Below are 21,467 nucleotides of genomic sequence, written 5' to 3' on the forward strand. Positions count from 1 at the left end.
AAGGGGGTGAGGGGGCGTGTCCACCCTCAAAATGCATTATTTTTACCTTTTCGTAGCAACATTTTCTGACGAAAAGGGGGTGGGGGGTCTAACTCTCGGAAGCCACCCCCCTCCACCACTGCAGACTACTGATAAACGTCACTCATCTCATTAAGTACGAATTTCTTACAGTAAGAGAAATTTGTTCATAGTCAGGGAAGCTTTTTGGAAAGCTGTTACTTTTCCTGTATTAGAGGTAGTGACCTTCTGTTGTGTCAGTAAGGTCAAATATCATTTGAACACCTAATCCATATACATAATAAGGAAATAGCCATCTCATTCTCTGTCTTTAAAAAACGTCCATAACGCTTGGAAATAGCCAACTTATCACTGATTTACACACTCTCTGCTAGTACATGTGAACACCTCTAAAAATTACATTACACACCAGGAGTAAAATTTTCATATGTGTGCATGCCTATGAGTAAATAGGTGCATTTGACCTGGACTATAGGTGTAAATTTTATATGGTTAGGTGATAGTGTGTGTTATCTTCAATCATGCATGCAAAATTTCACTAAGCTTCACCTCGTTGGTAAATAAAGAAATGAATAAAGCAGATTCACATAATATATGGTAACAAATTGTCAGTTTATTGATTATATTGATGTAAACATTTGATGTCACTCTAATATCATCTCATATGCATAAGATATTTCCTCATAATTACGAGAAAATCAACTCATAGTTACAAGTAACACTTCCATTCTAAGAATAGAGTGTTATGGAAAATGAGTGGTTAATTTTTTTTTTTTTTTTTTTTTTTTTTTTTATACAAAATACAGCTAACAAATGTACAGGTATATCACAGACTCTTAATCAATCAAAGAAATGTCCATACATGACAAGTAAATTATCCAGGTTATTCATCTTTCAGAGCTTCTCTAGATATAGAATATTCATGGCTGCTGCATGTATGTCAAGAAATACCTCAAAACAGATGAACAATGTGGACAATTTTATACACAACATTACTGTAACATTGAATACAATGAAACAAACATAGACATGCTATTTTTCAAGAATTACATAAAATTCAATCTCGGCTATTTCTAGAAAGCAATGAATACACTGAGACTACAGAGAGATAAGAATTACTAATTTTTTCAAAAATAATTTATCTCCTCTCTGGGTGTCTTCAATTCAAAGAAGTTTCATTGAGTAATATTTGCCAGATACAAATGTATACAGAAATCTATTAATCATCAGTCAGATGATAGATTCGCATGGCTTCTCGTTACTGAATCACTCTTGAGGGTTTGTATCACAATAATGACCTATTTTTCCCCCCTTGATTGTTTTTGTTTTTAAACAAAACAGGAATATATTTCTTTCACAAAATCCATCAAAACACACTTTTCAACATTCTTATCATAAAAATAGATTCTAATATTTGCTATTTTCAAATTTCTGCCTGGTAAATAAAATTCATTATGATGTATGTAAAACGGAGTAAATCTATGATTATAAGAATATCTATCTCATCCTCAAAGAAAGACAAATTCTCAAAATTCTAAATCAGATGAAAATTATGACTACAACAACGTGATTCTAAGGATCCCATGCTGTTTTCACCCAAAATAGGATATGCCGTAGTCGTCAAAAATACATTAAAGCATTAAGATTTAAATTTGTATTTTGGCTAATTGTCAATCTAATTGAAATTAGATGTTGGATCCGCTTGCATACTCGCTACACAAACATCTAAAAACATCCCATAGAGGGTCACGTCAGAGGTCAAATTTGGTATCACTCTAGACTTATCGGCTTCAACATTCAATGATTTTGCCAGCGGTGATTTCATTGGTCAATCGAATTTGACCTCTGACGTGACCCTCTACGGGATGTTGTTAGATGTTTGTGTAGCGAGTATGCGAGCGGATCCAACATCTAATTTTAATTAGATTGGCTAATTGTCGTTATATTTTTGTGAACTAACAATTAGAATTAATTACTGTATATATATAGGCATTAAGGAAGACAATTTACATATAATTTTGTGCACTTCGGAAACATGTGATAAGATTTTCCTATGAGTACATATGAAACATATTAGACAATGTAATAAATATACATTATTTCTATTATCAAATAATTATAAAAATATGGGAAAAAATAGTACACACTCTGAAGTATTCAATTACTGTGCTAAAACTCAGCACTCATACACCAACCTTTTTAAAATATTGTTCTCAATACATGTATGTTTCAATGCATATTTGAAAATGATTTTTTTAATTATAATATCAAGTTCAAATTACGACAACATAAATACAGTGCTATGTTTTATACATGTACCACATGGAAATTTATAACGACAATTTGCAATTTTATGATTCATTGATGATGTATGTATATGAAAAACAAAATCATAAAAATTTGCATAGAATGTATCGCTGCAGTGTGTTTTTGAGTTTTACTTCATGCAAGCAAACCTTCTTGCATTACTGAGTCCTTGTTTTGTAGGAAACAAGGAATGGCTCGGATGGTTGCTGCGTCCCGACCACATGTTTAAAGCTCTGACAAAAAATCCCAAAGAACATGCTCTTAACTGCTTGCTTTGAATTAATAAAGAACACATAAATTTGATAAAGCAATGCTTTTTTTTAATGAATATAGACACAAAATGACAGACACCAATAAAAATAATTACTTTGTGGTGTTCTATCACAAGAAATGATGCCAAATTTGTCAAGAAAATATATGATGTTTTGATCATAAAGAATTCAGCTTTGAAAGAAACACACATGCATACACGTTATTTGAATTTATAAATTTTATAAAAGAAATAGCTCTTTCAGAATGTTTAACTTTTACTTACAGGCATAGGCTCATGATCCGACAATAACGTGACTTTGTACTTGTGCAGGAATAGGGCAACAAACATCTGAAGCTCCATCTGAGCATACCACCTACAAAACATCAGGTTTGATAGGTCACTTGGTGAACAGGTGCTTCTTGTTCAAACCTTGAATTTACGTGTAACTTAGTGCAGCGCTTTTTACATAGATGGTGAGATAGACAAAGAGGATAGATGGATTGATGGATAGATTGACAGACGGACGGACAGACCTCCCAGGGCACTGGTAGCGTCCTCCACCGAATGCAATAAAACCATCCAGGAATATATTCTTCTCTAGGTCAGATGTCTTCCATCGGTCCTTAATGAAACAAAAATAAATTTTAGTAGAAATTCTAATACTAGTATTGCTACAAAATAATCTTGTCAATATAGTGGATAAGTAATTTTTATAAGTTATTCGTAGAGTAAACCTCACTGGATTGAATGCATGTGGGTCTGGGAAATACTTGGGATTTTTGTGGCTCCAGAATGGGGACACCATCAACATATCTCCTTCAGGAATAACAAAATTCTGAAAATATAAAATTTAAAAATATTCTAGAAACATTGGTACAAAAATTATTATCAGAATTACATATGCAATTTGGTTGTATTATTAATCATGTATTCATCATTCAATTTAAAATCTTATCTACAAATATAATTAAATGTAAAAAAAAAAAAAAAAATAGAAGAAAGAAACAACTTCCATTATGAATTCATGATAGAAAAAAAAATCTATCTCTTAACTTTGAAATACGAGAAATTTTCATACTCTGACTGTGAATGATGTCATCACTCTTCGTGTAATGACCCCCACCGGGTGTAACCGAATGGCCTCCAACACACAGCTCCTAAGATAGGGCATTTTCTTCAGAAACTCCTCACTGAATTCCCACTGGTCCTCTGAAAATTGGTGTTTTAACTAACAATTCATAATTGTTACAATGTAATTAGAAACGTTTTAACAAAATGAAACATGCAGTACATGTAACAGCGAGATGACTTTTCCCCCATAGATGAGAGGAATGAACACAATTGTAAGAAGTGTTTCTCCCGTCTGAATGAACACAATTGTAAGAAGTGTTTCTCCCGTCTGTTTTATTGTTTTATGTCAGTTTAAGATAATGACATTTTTACCAATGTACTAATGAAGTGGCTAATTCCCTATGAATAGTATACACTTAAAATAAAGACCATCTTGTATTCAATACCCACCATGCTTGTAAATAATGCTTGCAAAAGTAGAATTTACAGATTAGTAATATTTGACAGAGAGAGAGAGAGAGAGAGAGAGAGAGAGAGAGAGAGAGAGAGAGCACAATGTAATTCTCATATAAGACTTGGAATTATTGTACAAGATGAATGAATGCATCCAAAGATGTCGGTGATTATGTGATTAATGCTTTAGCAATCTATTGCCTGATGTTTTTAAGTGACTATGATTAAGATACTGAAATGGCTGTTTACTAGCAAGTAATTTGTTTATCTAAATTTGATTACACTTGTTCTTGCCAAGAAAACATCTTCTTGTAGTGTTTGACAGATCTTTATATCAATTAAGATGGTATCTGGATTGAAATTGTTGTTTAATTATCAGAGCCTGGCACTGATGTGAACGGCAAACAGACTATACCAGAGAAAAATTAAAATATTTCAACTTCCAGACTGTTTCCAATTATAACAAGTCCATAAAATATGAATTCACACAACCACTGGTCATTCATCTGGAAAATATAGGTCACACTCAACTTCCCCAATGTAATTTTCATAGAAGTCTGGTCCAGAAAGGGTCTGTTGATATTTCGGGAATGTGACCAACAAGAGATATTTATGAAAATTAAAACCGTTATTTGTTGATATATTCTAAATCTACGGCTAAAATGTCAAGAAACAGTCAATATTAGAAAAAAGATATATCAAAGAAATATATTTCAAAGAGAAATTGAAATGAAATGGCCAAAGTTCAGAAATATTGTGATTTTTAAAATCTGAACTAATGAAACATGGTTTTGTTGTCATTTATTGAGGAAGATGGTGATCACCAGCATTGTATGAAAATTTACAGGATGCTCTTATGCACATCATGTAATATTCACAAATTGTTTGGCATCCATCGTGCCCTGAATAATGACAACAAAGCCACACTTCATTGTTTTAATATCACCCAACCAATGGACCATGAATTCCACAGTTTGGTTATAAGCTTGCAAGCTTATTATATTGCACCCAGTTTATGTATACAAAATGTTCAGAAGTAAAAAAAAAAATATAATTTTCAAAAATTTCATTCATTTTACTACATTTTTATGAGTCATACAGCTTGACTCTTACACCAAGACTTTTGATCCCCGAGGCCATGATTTTTTTTTGATTTTTTTTTTTTATACACATTCATGCTGCACCCAGTCTGATTTCTTGATATCCAGGAGTGAAGAAGAATTCTAAAGATGACAAATTTTCATTATATGATGCAAGAAACCCATCCAATTATGGGAACCCTTGATCCAAGGGCAATGGATTTCACAGTCTTGTTAGAGACTTGCACGGTCATTATAACTATTTATGTACTAAATGTTCAGGAGTAAAAATATTTTGCTAAAGGATTTCATGCATTATACTAAAACAAGTCATATATAAAAGCTCTGACCCGGAAGCCATCAATTTCAAAACTGTTTTGACATATTCATGCTTATTATCACTATATGCACTCAGTTTAACTATTTGATATTCAGGGGTCAAGGGAAGGAATTCAAAGATATATTTGAATTATGTTCATCAAGATTTTTAAAGACAATACATTTGCGTTATATGATGCATAAAATCCCACCCAAGCACAAGAATCCTTGATCCAGGGGTCATGAATTTTACAATCTTGTTAGAGACTTGCATTTAGCTCATTATAGCTGTGCACCCAATTTACATACTAGATGCTCAGGAGTAAAAATAATTTCCAAAAGATTTCATGCATTTTACTATATGAGTCATAGAGCCTGCTCCTTGCATAAACCCCTGACCAGCAGCCATGAATGTCACAACTTTATTTGACACACCCAATTTGGCCGTTTGATGTCATGAAGAAAAGAATATATCTTAACGTCGTTTGGCTCGGCCCCACAGCTCCTAGGAGCTAGAAAATAGCTCACATGAAATTAAAAATAAATTGTTGCCATCAGCCCATAGATAGTAAATATCAAATTTGTCAAAAATTGGTCAAGTAGTATCTGAGAAAAAGCTGACAATATTCAGATGTTGACACATAGTGGAAGGCTATGGACAAAATCAGAAAGCAGTAGGTAACTTGAGTTACCCCGGTGACCTCTCTACACTGTAACGTGGTTCAACTTCCATCATTTAATGCTGGAATGGTAGAATACATACTTTGAGTGATTTCTGAGCAAGTTTACTACTGGCACTATAAAATCATAAATCAGAAACTAGATTGAGCCTAAAAAATACCTGAACATGGGCTATGATACTGTTAGATAAGCTCACATTGATTCTGTCCAGGTGAGCTAAATATCACTCCAATATAAATCTTAGATATACAGATATATTTTAGAAAGCAAAATTTAATTCATTGTAGGCTTAAATCTATTTGGCAAACACTCTTACTTTACATTTTTTATTATCTTTCCCCTCTATTAATAATCAGCACTAATGTGAATACGTGAATTTGTTTTTTCTGTTTTGATCTCAATAATCATTGAATCATTCCACAAAACACCCACTTCTCGGGTCTGGGAAAGGTTTCCTAATCTCGGCTGTCATTTCAAAAGTTTGTAAGTTTTTTTTTTTTTTTTTACAGCTATATCATACGATATCATTTCTGAATGTGTTAAAGACAACTCTTTAGGGTGACCCAGTGCTTACAACTTAATCTAACGTGCCATCAAGATCTGTTCTTACAAGACAGATAGTATTTCAGTGTAACTGGAGATAACTCGGACTGATATAAGATATCAACAAGATCAGTGTGTTATCAGTGTGTTGGAATATCAGTACACAAGATGGTGGAGTATGATATTGTTATTTGTTGCAGGAGATTGACATAGAATAGAGAACATACCTGTAAATCAGTACATCAGTACCGACACATGATACCAATAAATGTTCACAGTATGTTGCACCCTGTACACAAGTTTTGTACAGTTACAGTGATTCCCCCCCCCCTTTTTTTAGCTTATCTATAATGTCATATTTCTTCTTACTCATACTCCTTCATATGTTTAATATAGGATATACATTGTACCTGTAGAAGTCTGTGTTACCTATAGAAGTCTGTGTTACCTGTAGAAGGTTATGTTACCTGTAGAAGTCTGTGTTACCTGTAGAAGTCTGTTACCTGTAGAAGTTTGTTACCTGTAGAAGGTTATGTTACCTGTAGAAGTCTATGTTACCTGTAGAAGTCTATGTTACCTGTAGAAGTCTGTGTTACCTGGAGAAGTCTATGTTACCTGTAGAAGTCTGCGTTACCTGTCAATGTTACCTGTAGAAGTCTATGTTACCTGTAGAAGTCTGAGTTACCTGTAGAAGTCTGAGTTACCTGTAGAAGTCTGTGTTACCTGTCTATGTTACCTGTAGAAGTCTGTATTACCTGTAGAAGTCTGAGTTACCTGTAGAGTCTGTGTTACCACCTGTAGAAGTCTGTGTTACCTGTAGAAGTCTGAGTTACCTGTAGAAGTCTGTGTTACCTGTAGAAGTCTGAGTTACCTGTAGAAGTCTGTGTTACCACCTGTAGAAGTCTGTGTTACCTGTAGAAGTCTGTGTTACCACCTGTAGAAGTCTATGTTACCTGTAGAAGTCTGTGTTACCTGTAGAAGTCTATGTTACCTGTAGAAGTCTGTGTTACCTGTAGAAGTCTGAGTTACCTGTAGAAGTCTGAGTTACCTGTAGAAGTCTGTGTTACCTGTCTATGTTACCTGTAGAAGTCTGTGTTACCTGTAGAAGTCTGAGTCACCTGTAGAAGTCTGTGTTACCTGTAGAAGTCTGTATTACCTGTAGAAGTCTGTGTTACCACCTGTAGAAGTCTGTGTTACCTGTAGAAGTCTGTGTTAGGCCAAGTAAAATTAATTAGTAGATTATCATTCCCACCCGCCCCTGGAAAATCACCCCACCCCGATTTTTTTTATTTTTCAAAATTACGATTTCCGGATATTTTTATGTCCGGTCCGGTATCGTAAACGTACTTTGTTTCACTTTGCCTTTTAGAAACCCAAATACACATGTAATTATGATTTATAAAGCCTTTTCTCAATGAGAGACGGCATTTTCGAGGTCAAGAATACCATGGCGAAAAATAAAAATCCTCCCAACCGCCCCATTTTTTTTGTGAATCTACTAATTAATTTTACTTGGCCTTACCTGTAGAAGTCTGTGTTACCTGTAGAAGTCTGAGTTACCTGTAGAAGTCTGTGTTACCTGTAGAAGTCTGTGTTACCTGTAGAAGTCTATGTTACCTGTAGAAGTCTGAGTTACCTGTAGAAGTCTATGTTACCTGTAGAAGTCTATGTTACCTGTAGAAGTCTGTGTTACCTGTAGTTGCCTATGTTACCTGTCTGTGTTACCTGTAGAAGTCTACATTACCTGGAATATTTCCCATTGTGTTCTCGATCTGTGATTGAAGCTTCTGTAAAACTGCCTTATTATTGAGAATTAGGCACAGTGTCCAAAACGTCAGCTAAGAAACAAACAAGCAGATTAATCAAAAACTGCTTATTCACATGTCATCATACTTCACAAAGCATTCAAATAAAAACTCACAGGAACAGCATTGGCCAGGGAGGCCCAAAGTAACAGCAAAGCATAATTTGGAGCATGAGGTCTGTCTGTTATACTAAACAGTGTCTGCAGAACTGTCTGAAAAAACAACATTCTGAGTCTTACAAAATGTGCCCAGTATATAAATTATGCACAGATCCTGAAATATTTTGTAAGGAGGGTGTCAACTCCCAGCAATATTTTATAAGGGTGGGGATGGGGGTGTCCAAAAATTAGTTATTTATGACTGAAACATCATAAATGGTTTTTTTTGACCATTCTATAGGGGTATGTGTGTTAGGATCCCTAGTTCCCCTCTGGACCTACACTTGTAAATCACAGGTACGAGCATTACAGACAGGTGATTTACTGCTGTCGTGTGATTTCACACTCTCGGGTAAGATAACTTCCTCACTTTATTCTGAAGAGTCCTCATGCTTACAAGTATGTGAAACAACAGCTCAGAAACCGCATCCTGATACAAACATCTTTCTCCATTCCAAAGGATTCCAATGTCAGAGTTAACCGTGACAACACAATGTGTGAGTATAAAGAAATATCCATCCTCAACATGGCTACATTCACATGTGATAATTTCACCTTAAACTTCATAAACAATCTTGACATTAAGCAGAACTTTACAAAAAACAGTTAAGTTTAATTGTGACAATTTGACCTTAAACTTCACGAATAATCTTGAATATAGAATCTTGAATCTTGAAATAAAGCAGAACTTTACATAGCCCTGACCTTCATGAATAAGCTTGACCTTGAGAAGTTATATATCACTGACCTTGACAAATCAGTTTATGAAGTATGGAATCTCCATCAAGCGTAATTTAAAGATTATGGCCTTGAAGGTTAACATGCTTAAAGTTGCAAACAAAGAGACAGACAGACTGAAATTTATATCCCCTCCATTTTTTTTTTATTTCAGGGGTAATATTTACAATAAATTCTCCAACCTAAATATAACTACACATCATGACTCAGGAGTCTTCTATAAAAATCAGTCGAGACATCGTAATTAAATCAACCCAGTGAAAGAAGGTTGGATAGAAAAGATATCTCTGAAGTGAGATCACTACAAATGTACTGTTAGATGTTTATTTGTTACATGTGAGAGGTGAGAACTTTCTCCGCATCACAACAATTCTACAGTTAGATAATTCAATGTTTATTTGTTACATGTGAGAAGTGAGAAGTTTCTCCGCGTCACAACAATTCTACAGTTAGATAATTCAATGTTTATTTGTTACTTGTGATTATGGAATAGTGCATATCCTGAGGAACAACACTTTGTGAGAATGCAAAGTTTTAGAATTTATCAGTTTTACATAATAATTTTTATGTACATGTAATAGTATTAGTCCAAATTTCTCTGTGTAAATGCTGTTGTAGTGCATTTCAATCACTACTACAATACATGTCAGCACCTACGGGTATCTGATCAGTAAACAGTGTCTGAGTGTTAGATGAGTACTACCTGATACATATGTACTTTGGTGTTAGATGAGTGTTAGATGAGTACTACCTGATTCTTTGGTGTTCGATGAGTACTACCTGATACACTTTGGTTAGATGAGTGTTAGATGAGTACTAACTGATTCTTTGGTGTTAGATGAGTGTTAGATGAGTACTACCTGATTCTTTGGTGTTCGATGAGTACTACCTGATACATTTTGGTTAGATGAGTGTTAGATGAGTACTAAACGATTCTTTGGTGTTAGATGAGTGTTAGATGAGTACTACCTGATACTTTGGCAAGATGAGTGTTAAATGAGTACTATCTGATACTTTGGTTAAATGAGTGTTAGATGATTACTACTTGATACTTTGATTAGATGAGTGTTAGATGAGAACTACCTGATACTTTGGTGTTAAATGAGTGTTCGATGAGTACTACCTGATTCTTTGGTTAGATGAGTGTTAGATGAGTACTAACTGATTCTTTGTTGTTAGATGAGTACTACCTGATGCACTTTGGTTAGATGAGTACTACCTGATACTTTGGTGTTAGATGAGTGTTAGATGAGTACTACCTTATTCTTTGGTGTTAGATGAGTACTACCTGATACTTTGGTAAAATGAGTGTTAGATGAGAACTATCTGATACTTTGGTTAAAAGAGTGTTAGATGAGTACTACCTGATACTTTGATTAGATGAGTGTTAGATGAGAACAACCTGATACTTTGGTTAAATGAGTGTTAGATGAGTACTACCTGATACTTTGATTAGATAAGTGTTAGATGAGAACTACCTGATACTTTGGTGTTAGATGAGTGTTAAATGAGTACTACCTGATTCTTTGGTTAGATGAGTACTAACTGATTCTTTGGTGTTAGATGAGGGTTAGATGAGTACTACCTGATACACTTTGGTTAGATGAGTACTACCTGATACTTTTGGTGTTAGATGAGAGTTAGATGAGAACTACCTGATACTTTGGTGTTAGATGAGTGTTCGATGAGAACTACCTGATACTTTAGTGTTAAATGAGTGTTAGATGAGTACTACTTGATTCTTGAGTGTTAGATGAGTATTACCTGATACACTTTGGTTAGATGAGTACTAACTGATTCTTTGGTGTTAGATGGGTGTTAGATGAGTACTACTGATACTTTGGTTAGATAAGTGTTAGATGAGTACTACCTGATACTTTGGTGTTAAATGAGTGTTCGATGAGTACTACCTGATTCTTTGGTTAGATGAGTGTTAGATGAGTACTAACTGATTCTTTGGTGTTAGATGAGTGTTCGATGAGTACTACCTGATACAATTTGGTTAGATGAGTGTTAGATGAGTACTACCTGATACTTTGGTGTTAGATGAGTGTTAGTTGAGTACTACCTGATACTTTGGTGTTAGATGAGTGTTAGATGAGAACTACCTGATACTTTGGTGTTAGATGAGTACTACCTGATACTTTTGTGTTAGATGAGTGTTAGATGAGTGCTACCTGATATTTTGGTGTTAGATGGGTGTTAGATCAGTGTTAGATGAGAACTAACCGATTCTTTGGTTAGATGAGTACTAACTGATTCTTTGGTGTTAGATGAGTACTACCTGATACTTTGGTTAGATGAGTGTTAGATGAGAACTATCTGATACTCTGGTGCTAGATGAGTGTTAGATGAGAACTACCTGATACTTTGGTGTTATATGAGTGTTAGATGAGAACTACCTGATACTTTTGTGTTAGATGAGTACTACCTGATACTTTGGTGTTAGATGAGTGTTAAATGAGTACTACCTGATACTTTGGTGTTAAATTAGTGTTAGATGAGTACTACTTGATTCTTGAGTGTTAGATGAGAACTACCTGGTTCTTTGGTTAGATGAGTGTTAGATGAGAACTACCTGATACTTTCGTGTTAGATGGGTGTTAGATGAGAACTACCTGATACTTTGGTGTTAGATGAGTGTTCGATGAGTACTACCTGATTCTTTGTTGTTTCTTGATTCTCTAACTTGGACACTACTGCTTTGAACTTTGATAGAAGATATTGCTTTGCTGTTGACCAGTCCCTGATAAAATACACAGTATACGTGCATATAGACACACCAGAAATCAAATCCATACACATGCATTTCTTCATACGTTGTAATAACTAAGTAGTATGCAGATTGTACCGGGTACTGATGATTACATTAACAATATTTTGTAGAGAATTCTGCTTACTTCTATACTAATATTGTCCTGGTTTATCTATAGTGTGTGCCTGTTTTGTTGACATATTTTGTTTTCCTCCGAAGTAAGCAATATATAACGGTTTAATGTGACAAACCTACTCCTGGCAATTTTGTTAATCTAGCTATTAGATTTGCAAAACTATTTTTTTAAATGAATCCTTGGAAGAAACGTATCATGTCTGTATCATGTCTATTTCATGTCTGTTAGCAACCAAGTGGAGATTCACAAAATTTTCATACACAATAATAATCATAGCATTATTGTCTGTAAAGGATCAATGCATTTGATTGATTGTTTTCCTATTTTCCGCCACACTCAACAATTTTTCAGTTATCTGGTGGCGCACAGTTTTTATTGGTGGAAAAGAGAACCCAGATACAATGTACCTGGGAAGAGACCACCGACCTTCCGAAAGTAAACTGGGAAACTTTCTCACTTACTGGCGCGAGCAGGATTTGAACCCGCGCTGAGCAGAGGTGAGAGGCCCTGTGATTTTGAGCGTGATGCTCTAACCACTCAGCCACGGAGGCCCTGCAGCTGTATTAATGAAAAATATTTTATATGTGAAAATTATCAATATTTGTAACAACCTTTAATTTCTTTGTAACGGAGGCCCCTCAATGTATTTGAATGCTGAGAACGTAGAATCTTGAACAACATGTAAATATATTGGTGGCGGATCCAGAAGGGGTGTATGGGGGGTTGAAACACACACACCCCCATTTCGTCCGAAAAATGTTCTTTAAAATAATGCATTTTGCGGGGGTAATATTCATTTGAAAACCAAAATTAAAGGTAGAACCCCCCCTTTCAAAAATTCTTGGATCCGCCCCTGTATATGCACATTGTCACATGAATAAACTCATGAACATGCTGCTGTACATGCACGTACATACTGTAATCTGTACACATAAATTTCCATGTTTACAGTATACTGTAACCTGCACATGTAAATTTCCATTTTTACAGTATACTGTAACCTGAACATGTAAATTTCCATGTTTACAGTATACTGTAACCCACACATGTAAATTTCCATTTTTACAGCATACTGTAACACGCGCATGTAAATTTCCATGTTTACAGTATACTGTAACCCACACACTTAAATTTCCATGTTTACAGTATAGAATACAGGATTATGAAATACCTGATGAACATGGGAGGAAGTCTTGCTCCATACTCAAATTGTTCATCAAATACGATGAAATGCTTACACAGCTTCTCAAACTCCTAAAACAAAACAATAATAATTATTTCACACAGCAGACATGGGTAGCAGATTTATGTACAGAACTTCAATTTGAACTTATTATTGTGGAGTAGATTTTATAGGATTAATATCCTGACTAGGTCTTATCCATGGAGACTGTGAAAATGATACAGGTACTTTGTTACAATCCCTAAACTATACCCTCTGATTCAATTCCTGTTACAATGACCTTTCCTAAGCATAAGGAAACTGGGGAAACTGTGAAAACATGGCCACCTGCCAATGCTGAAGTATTCTAAGAACAAATGAAAATGTGTTTCCATGTAAAAATACTTAAATGGACAGCACACAGTACTATATTAAGTATAACAAGTGACGAAAAACCAGAGCTACGTAGGCTGCATTTGTTGTTATTATTTCAGAATCTATTTGTTGATATGTATTTTTTTGATACTTTTAAATTATGAGTCACTAAGCTGTCAAATACTTATATTACAATTATAATCATGAAGAATGAGCTTTTGATTGGAATATGTATGCGTGTGTGATTTTGTGTGTAATATCATATTTGTATATATTATTGTAAATTGTAAATGTCTGAAAATAAAGCATTAAAAAAAACAAATGAGCAGCACACCAGGTAAAACCACGACCGGTGAAGCATAAAATGTAGGTCAGATGCAGCTTCCAGTACCTGGATTAGATAATGAATCCATAGATGTGTCACATTAAGGTGGCTCGCTACATCTTCAAAAAGTTTCTCAAATCAGCACAAAATGATTTAATTATGAAAGATATGATGATATATAGAGAATATTACATACTAAAATCCATATTATATGTCATATCAGCCCGAGTGACCTCATATCAGCCCAGGGGCCAAAGACCCAAGGGTTGATAAGACATGTAATATGGATTTTGGCATGTAATATTCTATTTATCTTATACTGCACTTTTTATACTTAAATATTTCATACTAACGGGTTAGTATTTTTGTTTTAAAAAGATACGGAGTCCGAAAGCTGATTTTATAAAATGATATATTCTTGTTATCACATGTGGGTTATGTTTTTGCATTTTAAAGGCAGATCAAGGAAACTGTGATACATTTTCTGTGTTAAAAACCTTTATCAGTGATTTACTCTGGTAAAACCCTTGGTACATTGAATTACTACGATGGTAAATCTCTGATACAATGACTAACAATAGTACATGTAAAACTTTGATATATCAATCCTACTTAACTATGGTAAAAACTCTCACACGATGATTTTCTACAGTAAAAACATTGATACATTAATTTACCATGGTAAAAACATTTGATATGTTTATTGTTACGAGCGAATACGTAATTTCCGGCTTGATATGCATTTTTGCACGCTGGTCTGATATGTGATATGGATTTTTGGACCGGTCGTTGATATTGGCTATTGTGATGTCACCCGTATCACGCAGTGCATAATCTGCATAATCATTACCAAGTATAGGATGAACAAGAGGTACTGTGAGCAATGCTCACTAAGAATACCCCCCGCTTACCCCAATCTCCCAAAGGGTGTTGGTAATAGGTATAAACTACCTCTTTTCTGAGTGTAAAAAACAAATGGCATGACAAACCTTAGGTATTCTCGTTTGTAGGGAGAAATGGATAGGAGATGAAATGATTGAAATTTTCCTGTAAACTTCAGTGTCAACTTCTTATTTTCGCAAACTTCAGAATAAACTTCAGTATTATGATCCAAAAGGTATCTAGGAACACAGCATCTCCATGTGATGTAAAAAGCCATTAAAGAATTTAAATGGAAACCATATTGCTACTTCGATGTCCAGTGCACGTGACCTTTGACCTTTTGACCCCAAAATCGATAGGAAACATCTTCATCCCATGGGTAGTCCATATGTATGATATGGTGACTGTAGGTGGAAAGGATAACGCTTTAGAGCCCGAAAACCATATTGCTACTTCAATGTCCAGTGCACTTGACCTTTGACCTTTTGACCCCAAAATCGATAGGAAACATCTTCATCCCATGGGTAGTCCATATGTATGATATGGTGACTGTACAGTGTAGGTGGAAAGGATAACGCTTTAGAGTCCGGAAACCATATTGCTACTTCGATGTCCAGTGCACTTGACCTTTGACCTTTTGACCCCAAAATCGATAGGGAACATCTTCATCTCATGGGTAGTCTATATATATGATATGGTGACGGTAGGTGGAAAGAATAATGCTTTAGAGCCCGGACACCATTGCGTCTACAAACGGACGGATGGACAGACAGACAGACAGACAGACGGACAACCCGTAATAAGTACATTTGTCAAAAAGGCAGAAAATATGCAATTCTGGATGAAAAAAACATGATTTTCAAAACTTTATTTCAGTATACATAAACAATAGAATAATAGACTCTTGTGGATTTGAACTCAGGATCTGCGGTTCACCAGCCTGATGCTTTAACCACTGAGCTACGATGATATACAAACAAATCGATTGATACAAAAAAATTCACAAAACATTTAAATCACCATCTTGTGATGTAGTGTCATAAAGAGTATACCGTATATACTCCCCTATAGGTCAGTTTGCCTATAAGTCGGTTGTATATTTTGTAGGCTATTTTGGAGGGATTTGCCATTGACACACTTATAAGTTGGTATAACTTTTTTTCAAGAATCAGTTGACAATTTTTAACATTTTCACCTCTGCCCCCCCCCCCCCCCTCCCCCCGTTTCAAATAATATTTTGTGACATGCGCTGATATTTAGTCATTTTCTCAACAAATCAATTTCAATGATATACACTTAAGATAAATAAAATCATTTAAATATGTAAATACTTGTACTTTATGCATAAAATCTTAGAATACATGAATAATATAATATGTCCAGTCAACGTTAATCATGATAATCGTTGGAGTACAAAGTTGTTTAAAAATGCTACATTACGCTGTCCAGAAAAATGCTCTATCTTCTTAGGAATCACCGTCTGATATAGCGTTTTAGACCAATTTTTATCTCCCAAAAATCTGACTTATAGGTGAGTATATACAGTAAGCCTTGGTATAGTGAGCTACCTTAACAAGATTTGTTCACACTCCACAAGGGATAAAACCTACAGATAGGTTTTAAACGCTGTACTGCTGATGCACTGACAAACAGACATAGTGATTTCAGTACCCACCCATCCCCATCCCACATTGTGAAGTGTATAATGATTTTTTCAGTTATAGCAGGATATAATTAGAACTTACCTCTGCATCATCGGTTGGAAGTATGCTGTCACCAAACAAGTTGTTTATGACGCCAGCATACATAGTTTTTCTGACCAAGTTGAATAGTTCACCTTCTCCTGAAAATTGAAATGATATTCAAAAGTAGTATTACATACAAAAGTATTCCCGAATATAACATCAAGTTAATAAAAGTAACATTCATGATGAAATTCAACCAAATCTGAAAGATCCCGTAGAAGTGGAATTTTTAGCGATTGAGCAACAAATTTAGTGATTTTCCACCCAGAATTGGTTTAACTTACATATTTCTAGTGAGAGCTAATTTTAGCGACTTTATAATTCCAAGAAAGATAACTACATGTATTGACTATGATGTGGAATAAATTGTTAGCGATATTTAATTTTAGCGATCTCAACACCCTCGCTAATGATGCCAAATTTAGATGCTTGCTAAAATTCTGCTTATACGATAATTTGAATTGATTATGAATATATATATATATATATACCTTCTGAGCCAAACACAGTGTGTATTCTCTCCTTAAACTGTTGAAGAAGATGGGGAGTAACTTCATTCAGCCGTGAAGAGGCTAGTCGTCCCTTTAACATGTCATGGATTTTTGTGTGGTTCTGCATGAAAGACTCTTCACTAACAGAAGCTAAAAAAATTCAAATACTAGTATTACTAAAATTTAATTACAACATTCAAAGTCAAGTACTTTTAAGTAGTCCCTGCAACTCCTTCAAAGATGTATTGATTCCACACATAAATACAAATGTATATGTGTTAGTAGCATTTTATTTATAACAAGAGGCCCATGGGCCTAGAATCACTCCTCTGATACATTGTAGAACAGGCAAAAAGTCTCACTAACCAAGATTCATCAATTAACAAAGTTTGATGATGTTAAGTCAAATAGTACCTGAAAATTTAAATGTTACTGTCCAAAAGTAGGTCGTTTGGTCAACACACTGAATACTCAAGATGCATCAACTGACAAGTCAAATAGTATTCAAATATAGCCGTCAAATTCCAAAAGTAGGTCACAGTGACCTACTTTTTGATCGACACACTCTGAAGACTCAAGACCCATCAACTGACAAAGTTTGATGATTGTAAGTCAAACAGTACACAGCGGGGTTAAGGTGTCCCGAGTAAAATAACAAGCAATAACAGCATATTCATATAAAAGTAAAATTCTTTCAAGCGTCGCATATTTTTAGTAAAAATCGTTTGTCAATACATTAACAAACATCGTATCATGTAGGGAAATCCTTTGCTTACCTATTACGTCGTCATACAAGTGACGTAGAGCTATTTTTATCCGCTAGACTTTTAGTTGTTTATCACTTCGTTCCAGGTGAAAGATGCACTCAAATCATTTGCAGCTTGGGCTTGATATGTCGACATTAATATGGTAAATTTAAAGAGTGATACGGATCGGTACAATATCCTCTCAAATATAGCAATTTCCATAATCTCAACTCAAATGTTGGGCATTTTCCACATTCACATCCAAATCGTATCTAAACGAGGCAAAATCTTGTACTTTCCGTATCAAAATCCTAAATCTGCAACTAGTTACCTTTCTGAATATGCCTAGGTCGAAATAAAATATCGTCATCTTTCACCTGTAACGAGTCGATATGTACATGCGTTGGTTTTCTTTATTCTAAATGACTATACACATCGGGGGCGATATCAAGGTCACAAAGTGATGTAAAGATTACTTTACAGTCTTTCGTTCACATATTATATATAAATATATGAGACTTATATATTATTGAAGAAATTTAGGGGGGGGGGGGTCATCTGACAAACAGATTAAAACACATACAGCTTGAACACTAGATAACGGCAATAAATAGCGAGAAAATATTATGACATTTTCCCCGCGATACAACTATAGACCTGTATGTCGTGACGTACTTTTATATTGTGACGTCATATAGTATGAAGTGCACCGAGGTACATTTTATGATGATTATTTTAACTTTACTCGGGACACCTTAACCCTGCTGTGTATCTGAAATATTCAAATATAGCCGTCAAAATCCAAAAATATGTCACGGTGACATACTTTTTAGTCAACACACTCTGAAGACTCAACATGCATCAACTGACAAAGTTTGATAATTGTAAGTCAAATAGTATCTGAAATATTGAAATATAGCCGTCAACTTCCAAAAGTAGGACACGGTGACCTACTTTTTGGTCAACAAACTATGAAGACTCAAGATGCATCAACTGACAAAGTTTGATGATCCTAGCTTTCATAGTGTCCAAAATATGCATCTAAAATTGAAAATGTGAAATTTGGATGTCTGCAAAATTCAAAAAGTAGGTCACTGTGACCTACTTTAAAAAAAAATGTTTCGAGGCCTCTAGATGCATCAACTTACAAGGTTTGATGATTCTAAACCTCTCGGTATCTGAAATAACAACCTAAAATGTATTCATAAATGATTATTCATAAAATTCAGAGAGTAGGTCATGGTGACATACTTTTTACATGACGCACTTTAAGGTCCCATGATCCATCAACTGACAACTTTTGATGATCATAGGCCCAAAAATGTCCAAGATAGGCATCAAAATCCATTTAATAATAATTACCTGCAAAATTAAAAAAATAGGTCACCATGACCTACTTTTGAGACAACATGATATTAGGTCCTAAGATGCATCAACTGACAAAATTTGATGATCCTAGTCCTTATACTAAGCAAAATATCAAAGTTTTAACAAAACAAAATTTAAGGTCAACTCTGAAGTGACCTTGAGACCACATCCTTTGCCCCAGGATGATGCCTTGCACATTTTTTTTTTTTATCTACAACTTATCCTCATCCTTATGCATAAATGTGGTGATAATTTGCCAAGTGGTTCTTGAAAAAAAGATTTTTTAGCAACCACTACTTTTGTTTGCATTTTCCTAATTATATCCCCTTGTTAAAGGGTCACAGCCCTAGTTTTAGTACAAATGAAAGCCCTTGGGCCAAGGATACCCCGTGACAAATTTGACAAAAATTGGCCAAGGGGTTCTTGAGATATAGCCCTTTTTCCAAAAAGTTGACGCACACCGCACGCCAAACATATGGCCATATGAATAGCTCTTTGAGCCTTCGGTTCATAAGAGCTAAAAATGCAGTAACCATGAAATTCAGTCTTTTTTAAAAATAAAAGCACTTAAAAGCTTGGATCCACCACCAGTGCCTACCAACATTCTGGACTGGATCCTGCACCGCTCTCTGGAAATCGACATTCGGTGACTGGAAAAAATGGTGGAAGTCTTCAGCTTCCGTCAGGAATGTTAGTCTCTCCCCCGCCACATGGAACGTGAATACAGGACCCAGCTGTGAAGATATTAAAATGACAACAGTTTTCAGGATAAGATTTCATCCATTTCTGAATGTTTTGTACATAATCATGATCAGTTGATGTGGAGAAAATAAACATTGGTTCAGTGGGGATAGTTCTGATCAGTGGAATTTTTAGCCAGACATAATTTTTTAATTGCTCCTAGTGATTTGATACATTTATGGCAAGAAATAAGGACACTGTTTTTAGGCCATACTTGTGTGCCCAAAGTTCAAAATTATCACCTCAAATTGGAGTCCTTATACAGGTTGGGAACATTTCCCCTGTAGCGAGATCTCGCTATAACACGATTACCCCTATCTCTCTTTAGTGAGAAATAAACATACCATAAACAGGTGTTTTGGTGTCTTTATTGAAAATTTTAAATAATGGCAAATTCTGTGCAATGCTGAATAAGTGTGACACATATTCAGCATAACATGAATTGTCTCTAGAAAATTGACAACACAGTCAAGAAATTTCATATCAAAGTTGCGGTGTAAGAGGGAAGGAGGCTGAAACCCAATACACATCGTGAGTGTTTTTGTTTTGATTAATATATTTGCAGAAGTATCAGACATTTTAGCACTTTCTCTTCTTTTCACGTGAAACATGTAAAGATGTACTCCACAGGTGTTTTTCTCGGTTGTACAGGATATATTTTCTCTCGTTATCGAGGGATAATCGCGTTTTTGCGAAAATATCTTGCTACAGGGGAAATGTTCCCAACCTGTTATATCTTGCAATAGACTAAATCTAATTTGATAGGACTGGCTGATATAAATGCATTTAAACATATACTTTAATGGCATCCTAAACTTTCATTTAAATAATACAAATTGGAGTGCAAATTATTTATAGTCTTTTATCTAAGTAGGAATGAGATTGTTGTTTTTGTGTTACTAAGCTCTAATGGGTGACATACGAGTTATCTCCCCTGAAACGCACTGTTTATGCAGATGTTGTAAACCAGTTCAAAGATTCTTTAAATAGCCAACTGGAATATTAGATATTGAGAGACATTACTGGAACTTATTGTTTTTCTAATAGTGGTGTGTTTTTGTTTTTTCGGACTATACATTGGACAAGTCATAATATCAACAAACCTCCCTCCTCTTCTTATCTATAAAACCAAGTGGAGCCACCCCGAACTCAAAAGCACATCCTATCCACGGGATCCAGCCTTTATATGATGGCGGATATTTGTTATTTTGCCCTCTCTTCCTTTGTAAAATATAGTAAGTGACTGACAGAATGACAAATAATGCAGACAGAAAAACGGCAGGTTCAAGCGAAAGTGAAAGCGCTTCCATGTTTGAT

General features: G+C 34.9%; 1 protein-coding gene across 1 annotated transcript; it reads right to left on the bottom strand.

Moving 5' to 3' along the window:
- Positions 1-611: 611 nt before the first annotated feature.
- Positions 612-21,460, bottom strand: LOC125674218 (24-hydroxycholesterol 7-alpha-hydroxylase-like). The gene is made up of 13 exons (XM_048911318.2): positions 21,254-21,460; positions 20,008-20,143; positions 17,296-17,445; positions 16,805-16,902; positions 13,487-13,569; positions 12,083-12,170; positions 8,645-8,740; positions 8,468-8,561; positions 3,657-3,787; positions 3,318-3,413; positions 3,112-3,200; positions 2,861-2,951; positions 612-2,558 (listed from the first exon to the last, which is right to left on the bottom strand). The coding sequence occupies exons 1-13, from the start codon at positions 21,458-21,460 to the stop codon at positions 2,484-2,486; spliced, it is 1,434 nt and encodes a 477-aa protein (XP_048767275.2). The 3' UTR covers positions 612-2,483.
- Positions 21,461-21,467: the final 7 nt, after the last annotated feature.

Source organism: Ostrea edulis, chromosome 3, assembly GCF_947568905.1.
Source record: "Ostrea edulis chromosome 3, xbOstEdul1.1, whole genome shotgun sequence".
Classification (NCBI taxonomy): domain Eukaryota; kingdom Metazoa; phylum Mollusca; class Bivalvia; order Ostreida; family Ostreidae; genus Ostrea; species Ostrea edulis.

Excerpts from the sequence above, each read along its gene's own strand:
- LOC125674218 (XM_048911318.2), bottom strand. The coding sequence starts at position 21,460 with ATGGAAGCGCTTTCACTTTCGCTTGAACCTGCCGTTTTTCTGTCTGCA. Across the intron at positions 13,570-16,804 it reads TTCCAACCGATGATGCAGAG|GAGTTTGAGAAGCTGTGTAA; the intron begins GTAAGTTCTAAT and ends GTTTTGTTTTAG. Across the intron at positions 8,741-12,082 it reads AAGAAACAACAAAGAATCAG|ACAGTTCTGCAGACACTGTT; the intron begins GTAGTACTCATC and ends TTGTTTTTTCAG.